The sequence below is a fragment of the Populus nigra genome, chromosome 10, assembly GCF_951802175.1.
Source record: "Populus nigra chromosome 10, ddPopNigr1.1, whole genome shotgun sequence".
NCBI lineage: Eukaryota > Viridiplantae > Streptophyta > Magnoliopsida > Malpighiales > Salicaceae > Populus > Populus nigra.
In genome coordinates, this window is record NC_084861.1 from 13,822,293 (window position 1) to 13,829,894 (window position 7,602).

Consider the following 7,602-nt stretch of genomic DNA (forward strand, 5'->3'; position numbering starts at 1 on the left):
CATCCAACACAACAGCAATCATATGTTGCCTTCCAATGAGAACCACAGAACTAATACTAACCAAAAAGCTAAAATTCCCAGAAACGATCCCCTTTCAAGAAAATGCCTATTAAGAGACAGTAATTAAACTAATTCTTTGATGACAAGACATCAGGACAACACTGGAATTGGCAAATGCCTGAGATTAGACACGCCACCAACATGGCCAATGAGAAGTTGATTTTCAAATCAAGGAATAAATAAAAGCATAGATAGGAAAGCCTGTGGCTAGTGGACATCCAAAGAAGTTTCTCGGCTAACCTAACATGCCATTGCCCACTGCCTCTTGAAAGCATTTAAGACTTTCTACAAGAAAATTGACAAAAGCTTAACCAAAGTTCAGTCGAACTTGTGTCCATAAAGAGTACTTGCAGCACAAGAAAACCATGGAACTCAGTAAAGTCTAAGATTCCTGCAGTCAGATTACCTCAGCCCACCAGACATTTCCAGATTCCAACAGTTGTACTGTAAGTTATAAGCAGCTGCAAGCCTGAAAAGTTCTCTATGTAATTAAAGCAGATAGCAACAACTAGTACTTTCTAAAAGCTTGAGCACTGTGCAGTAACTGTACGAGCTAGCCGCACAAATTTGGTAACATGATTGGAATGTTCATATTTGGGCAACATAACAAAGGGAAGGTGAAGCAAAGCAAAGAGCAGAAAGTCACTGATTTTATTGAAGCTTCCTTGATGACTTCAGAATCAGACTGAAATTACAACAATGCCTCGCTGCATGCCTGCTCCAACCCACCAAGCATAATCAGCATGTCAAGCTAAAAAAAATTGAGAAACTTGGGCTTTTCCGGTGGAGATTAGACAAACACTGATTTTAACTGATAATCTTGACCATAGATTTTAACTGATAATCTTGACCATATATAAAGTGCCACCATAATTACGAGGATATAAAACTTGCTAAGATGAAAAGTTGAAATGTGCACCTAACATCCTGAATTTAAAACAAGGAACCAGCAGATAGAATTCTGAGAGAGAAGCTATGTACATGACAGAACAGTCATCTGGTGGTTGCAAGTATCCAGAGTTAAAAGAAGCCAGCATCTGGCATTACATCTGCAACTTGATTTGAGAACCACAAAGAGAACAGCAACTTGATTTGTGCTTCGGGCAAAGAACATTTATCAATCCATCTGTGTAACCAAAACCAATTCTGTCTTTGGTCCCCTTTATGCTAAAAAATAACAAGCCCTGGATCCTGGCCTATTGCAGATGCTATTAAAACCTTTTCCTTTTCATTCTTGAAATATCAAACCCATCATCATACAATACCTGCCTACCATGCCTGTAATTTCCTTCCTGCTCTTCAATGCCTCGGGGTCTTCTGGGTGCATTTCCAGGACGGTTCCTAATCCGTCCATCAAACTCCCTTTCCCTCAAATTAGTTCTTTCATGGAACTCTGGATTATCTTCCGGAAAGAATCTAAAAGGTCGGGGGCCATCCTCTGGATTAAGATGAAAATTTTCACTACCAGCACCATTAAAAGGAGGCTTAAATGAACGGACAGGTCCCCGCCTCTCGCTAAATCTTCTTCTATCTTCCACATTCCCATCACCACCAAGGTCATGAAATCGACCAGAGTGTATGGGCCCTCCAAAGAACTCATCACTGTCTGTCCTTTCTCGAGGATCTGTAATACCAAACCTCCTACTGTTTCTGAGAAAAACCCTTCCTGTTTGGCCCCTATTAGAGATAATAGACCTTGAATGACCAGGATCTGTTTCCCTGGTATCAGGAGGTCGTGATAAGAATGGTGGAGAACCGTGCCTCCTAACAACCATTTCCCTGGGAAAACCAGGATGGTCAGGTGATCTGATCCTCCCCATACTGTAAATTGGTGATCTTCGATTAGACAATTCTGAAGTCCCACCAAACCCATCTGGAGATCTTCTGGCAGATGACCATGGACCAGGAGAACGAGATCTAATTGGAGATTTCGAACGAAATTGGGGAAGAGCCCTTCTATGAACAGATGAATAGTTCCTAGTCCCTTGGACAAAATGACCATCTAACCCTTCGTATGAAGGTTGGGGTCGCCTAAATGCCTGCTCTGTACCATCATCAGGGAATCCCCTCATATTCTCAGTGTGCCTTGCTCCAATAACTTCAGAACCCTCTTCGCCAATGTTTCGAGGAACTCTATGCACCATTTGAATGCCTCGTGCAGCAGGCACATCTCTCCCTTCAGGAGACCGCCTCCTTGAGGGTCCATTGCGGAAAACTGGTGTCTCATCATCCAGTAGCTTCCTCCCTCCCCGTGCAGTACCTCCAAATGAACCATCTGGTGCGATATTATAATTAATAGATTCAGAATCAGCCTCAGCAGCAGCAGAAGCATATTTATGCCTGCGAACAGCAAAATCTGATGAACCATTGTAAAATTCTGAAGCATAGTTACGTTCAGAATCCCTGTCACCACGAAGAGTGTCAATCCGGCTGGAAATCCTCCCTCTACCACGGACAAAATTCATTCTAGAGTTTCTGGGAAAATGCTCTTGGTGTCTATCTCTTGAGAATCTGCGATCAATATAAATTTCATCCCTGAGACCAATCATTACGAGGAAAAATCAGCCTATAATAGATATAGTAGGCCTTAAAAAAAAATAGAGCACAAAAGAGAGACAAATAATGGTAATAAATAATCACCTCCCTTGGGGATGTAGTTTTCCACCCTCAAGCGGCCCGTCAGGTAATCTTTCTTGATATGTTGAAAAAGGCCTGCCTGATATAGATCTTGTCTTGCCAGGAGATGATGAATTAGAAGCTCTAGGCAAGTTTATAATCCTACTCCGGCTGCTGCTGACATCCTTAGCCATATCACCACCATTTAAAGATGCCTCTAACTCAGGCAACTCATTCTTTTCCATGTTATTTGTCTTAATGTTCTCGTCTGAACCTTGCTCAACAGAAACTAAAACCCCTTGACCTGCAGTAATGTCTTGTCCAGATGACAGTTCTGTCCCCTGGCCCACAGGACAATCTTTCTTTCCAGATAAGTCAAGTGATTTTCTTTGAATGATTGTGGTTTCCCTCTCTTGCTCTGCCCCACAAGTTGACATCTCAACTGTTGGTGATTCTTTCACAGAAGCATTATCAGCATCTTCAATGGTTCTGGTGATGCATTCTTTCACAGTAACTTCATTGTTTTCAGAAAGTTCTATTTTAGAATCATTTTCCTCAACAAGGGATGAAATATAATGATCATCACCAGCAAGTCCAGAGTTTGCCTTTTCATGTTCAGAATTACCATGACTAACATCTTTTTCCTCACATTTCTGACACTCTTCCGCAGCTTGCAGATGCGGGTCTTGGACCTCGCCATCTTCATACTTGTGTTCTCGCCTCTCTTCATCTATATCCATAGACACAGTATTACCATCGGACTCATAGCCAGAGCCATAAGAATCTTCTTCTATCATATCACCAGACAAGTTAATCTTTTCCTCATCGGTTACAGAAGCCTCACCATTTCCATGTGAACCTGCAGGGACTTCCTCTGTAATTTTCAGTTCACACTGCTCCGGGGCATCACCATTTCTGTCCATAGTAATTGCAGTATCTATCTTAACAGAAGCATCTAATTCCTCACCACTGTGACCTAAAGGCATAGAAACCATTTCTGAAGAAACCTGCCCAGCACTTTCAGGTGCTTCCTTTGGCATGGCGTTCCTAAGAAGGGCACCTTCAACACATGTGGTATATTCTAATCGGTCTGATGCATTGCCACTTATAGACAAATCTGTTGAACAAGTAGGTTTTGCTAAGATATCTTGACCTTCCCTCACCTGGTTATCTGTTGAACATGAAGGTTGTCCTGTAGTATCCTGAACTTGCAGCACTATTTTACTTGCTGAACAAGGAGATTGCTCTCCAGTATCCTGACTTTGTAGCACCTGTTTATCAGGTTGGATTGACCCCCCACCTACCATCCTGGGTGTTTCTGGTTTGCCATCATGAAATGGTTCTGGTTTTATGAATCCATGACCAACTAATTTCAAAGAATCAAAAGCTGACGACTTCGAGGTTTCTAGACTACCCTTCTCTACTAACTCGCGCTTAACAAAAAAATCAAATGGATTGACTTTGGCTCCTCTAAGATCATGTTTGAGGCTCCCATCAAATGGTTCTGATTTTATGCCCCTACAGTTAGCCACGGTTGCATTGCCTGTTGACAACAAGCTCCCAGGCAAGCTAATGTTAGGAATAATGCAGCTTTCTTTATTAGCAGAAGAACTGGAATGCTCCTGGCTTAAGTTAAAAGAAGGAAAGGATGGACTGAGACGAAGATGAAGGGAATCCTCAGATGTATACTCCTTGGCACAATCAGAAAATGTTTGGGGGAAACTAGATTTGCACTCACTGCTATCAAGGAGTTGCCTTCCATTAGACATACCAGTTCCAACTATTCCAGTAGTAATATCACATTTGACACCAACTCTGTTCCACCCATCAGCAGTTTCTTGAGCAGCATGTTCATAACTAGAAGAACCATCCCATGTATCCATAGTAGTATTCAAATCCCAGTTCGATCTGTTAGCAAAAACATCAGTGCTGTCGGTAGCAAGAATATTGTCCATTTTGTGCAGAACACCAGTCTCACCCTCGCTTAAAGACAAATTCAATGAAACAGCTCCTACATTTTCATTAATTTGACTACCATCATTGCTATAACATTCCAAAGATGAAACATCGTGTTCCTTTAAACCTAAAGAAAACTGAGAAGTTACTGAAGCTATTGGCATCTCTGATTTACACTTTCCTTCCAATATTTGTTGGCCGCATATCTCTTTACCAACATTGAGTCCAGGACCTTTATCGGATTCTAAATTCAACTCAGTTTTCGCTGAAATCAACAACGTGTTGGCAGACTTTTCTTCCACCACAGGCTTCTCTTGTTTGCCAAACTTAGCCAAAGAATCAGGATGGGTTGCAAGGTTCTGTGCGTCAACTTTAACTCCTGCGCAGTTCTCAGCATTCATTTGCACAATGCTGTCCAACCTGTTCTTATTTTCTTCAGCTACAGAATTCTTGACTGGATCAGATAAATCAGAACTCGCTGCAACACTAGAATTGGAAGGAGTTGACTCATTAGATGTGCTGCCAGGTTCTTTCTGTGCAGAATCATTTCCCAACAGTGGCACAGATTGTTCTTCTGGTGGAGGCGAAGGAGGCCAGATGAACCTCCTTTTCTTGATAGGAACACCTGCAATGTTAAGACTAGAATGCTGGGCAAGGGGTTTAACCCCAGTCTGCCAATAAAAGATTAATGAATCAATATTCAGAGGAAAAACATTTTAAATGTTCTCTAATCTTAGTTAACAGTAACTCGAAAAGAAAATAAACACCTCTTCATTTCCTGACACCGGCATCCCTCCAAAGTTTGCACGTGCACAACCCTTCTCGATACCTTAACAAAAATGATTCGCGGATTAATCCCCCAGCAACGTGTCCTGAGGTGCCTTCAAACCCAACCTCAATAATTACAATCAAGTTTGCAAGTTTATTCTTTTAAATAACTAAATCAGTCAATTTCTTGAGTCTTTTAGCACCAACCAAGCAAGGTCATTGCCAATGGTAGTTAGCACCTGCAGACAACACAACACAATCCTTAATCAGTCCAAAACAAAACTCCATAAACAAAGAAAGACCAAGAGGAAATAAACTTCTGATCTTAAAATTCAACGAACTAGATCCAAATTATGGTTGAATTATCAGCAATAATCCATTAACAATTTCATAATCTAAATAATCCAGATAGCTAAAACTCTCTCTCATCTTAATACTGTCCTTAATATCCAGATCTAAAAAAATAAAACAAGCTATTTCCTTAGCACAAATAATAACTAACAAAAGAAGCCAATCAAAGTAACCGAAAGCCCAACTCATTCAATGAGACTGTGAATTACACAATAATAATTTGAGACCTAAAATCGAACAAAGTTGACCTAAATTCACAATCATCAATGACCAACTACCACTAATAAAACAGACACAGCGGATTATAAGGTGAAAAGAAAAAAACTGTGAATTAATTACAATTTAAATAAGATATTAGCAAAGATCCAAATATTTCACTTTTCAAATCAACAAATAAATTAATCATATAAATTAAATAAAAAAACAACAAATCTCCTTTAAACGATTTTTTTTTAGCATTTGATTGGATAATCTATACTCAGTTCCAGACATGTTCAGATCCAAAATCGGAAAAAGAAAAGCAAGACCATTTCAGGGAAGCTAGGAGAATAAAGAGGGAGATAAATGAACCGGGCCTGTAGACGGAATCGGAGACTAAGAGGATTTTAATTAATCAAACAAAAACACCAAACAGATTAATTACCTGATTAGAGAGAGAGAGAGAGAGAGAGTAAGTGATTTTGGAGAGAGAGAGTGAGGAGAAAGTGTTCTGGAGGTTTCTTCGCAACTTCAGCGAGAACACGGGGAGGAAGAGATGGAAAGAGAGAGGGTGAGGAATCCGAGATTGCTTTGATAAGTTGTTGCTTGGGGTGAGGGCCGTGGCGTTTAATAAAGTAGTCACGGTCTTTCTTGTAATTTGACTTTCTTTCTTGTTTTTATTTTAAAAAATATTAAATTAATTTTATTGAAATAAAATTTTATAATTTTAATACGTTTATAAAAAAAAACTAAAAAATACAATAATTCCTTATACATATTTAAGCTCATTTATATTTATTTTTATGATCCAATTATATTTTAAAAAAATTATATTTTTTATTATTTTAATACATTATTTTTAAAAATATATTTTAAAATTTTAAATATATTATTTAATATATTTTTATTTTTAAAAAACAATCATTACTCCATATAAAAACACCCATTTATATGTTTCTTTCGGAACATTTTTATAAAGATCAATGGATTTTCAAGGAATTTGTTTTTAAATTAACACGGGCAAAGAAAAAATTAAAAATAGCACGATAAAAAAAGTAGATTTCAAGTGTGGTATTTTATAATATCATGTATAGAAATCGCGATTTTCCTACCAGAATATTATTTTTTGAAAGAAAAATTGACCATGCTGTTTTCAAAAATAAAATATTCAAACTAGAAAAAACACCCATTTTCAAGCCTCGTTATTATTTTGTGCTCCTTAAATTTTAAGGAAGTTTGTTTGGATTTTGTCATTTTCTACCCTCGAAGCGAGAGAGCAGCTACAAGGAAATAACTATGTAAATTTCCATTTGCAAGGGAAAAAAAAGAAAAAGGAATGACCTTGCAGGAGCGCACTTGACAGAGCACTGGATTGCTTTCCCTCGAGGGGGGTTTGCCCCCTAAATAAATAGACTTTAATTAATTGAGGCAAATTGCAATAATTCATTTCTTAGATACCAAATCCAAACATTCAAGGAACCTTGAGGAATAAATTACAAAAAAAACAAATTATGCAAATTGGAAAAGGTTGCCGTGTACTTCATGGGTGCCGTTCGATTAGCATCAGGACAGGAAAAAATATTATTTTTCAATTGTATTTTATTATTTAGGGAAAATATTTTTTTATAAATAAAGAAATTTTATTGTTGTGTT

The 7,602-nt window shown here is 38.4% G+C and overlaps 1 protein-coding gene across 2 annotated transcripts; it reads right to left on the minus strand.

Moving 5' to 3' along the window:
- Window positions 1-202: 202 nt before the first annotated feature.
- On the minus strand, window positions 203-6,558 carry LOC133705950 (uncharacterized). Of its 2 annotated transcripts, none has more exons than XM_062131409.1 (4): window positions 6,395-6,558; window positions 5,400-5,639; window positions 2,701-5,303; window positions 203-2,571 (listed from the first exon to the last, which is right to left on the minus strand). In XM_062131409.1, the coding sequence occupies exons 2-4, from the start codon at window positions 5,421-5,423 to the stop codon at window positions 1,272-1,274; spliced, it is 3,927 nt and encodes a 1,308-aa protein (XP_061987393.1). In that variant the 5' UTR covers window positions 5,424-5,639; window positions 6,395-6,558; the 3' UTR covers window positions 203-1,271. The 2 variants fall into 2 exon arrangements, with proteins under 2 accessions (XP_061987393.1, XP_061987392.1); XM_062131408.1 differs by having other exon boundaries at window positions 203-2,595.
- Between the last annotated feature and the right edge of the window lie 1,044 nt (window positions 6,559-7,602).

Excerpts from the sequence above, each read along its gene's own strand:
- LOC133705950 (XM_062131408.1), bottom strand. The coding sequence starts at position 5,423 with ATGCCGGTGTCAGGAAATGAAGAG. Across the intron at positions 5,304-5,399 it reads CGGTGTCAGGAAATGAAGAG|ACTGGGGTTAAACCCCTTGC; the intron begins GTGTTTATTTTC and ends TTTTATTGGCAG. Across the intron at positions 2,596-2,700 it reads AAACTACATCCCCAAGGGAG|GGATGAAATTTATATTGATC; the intron begins GTGATTATTTAT and ends GATTGGTCTCAG.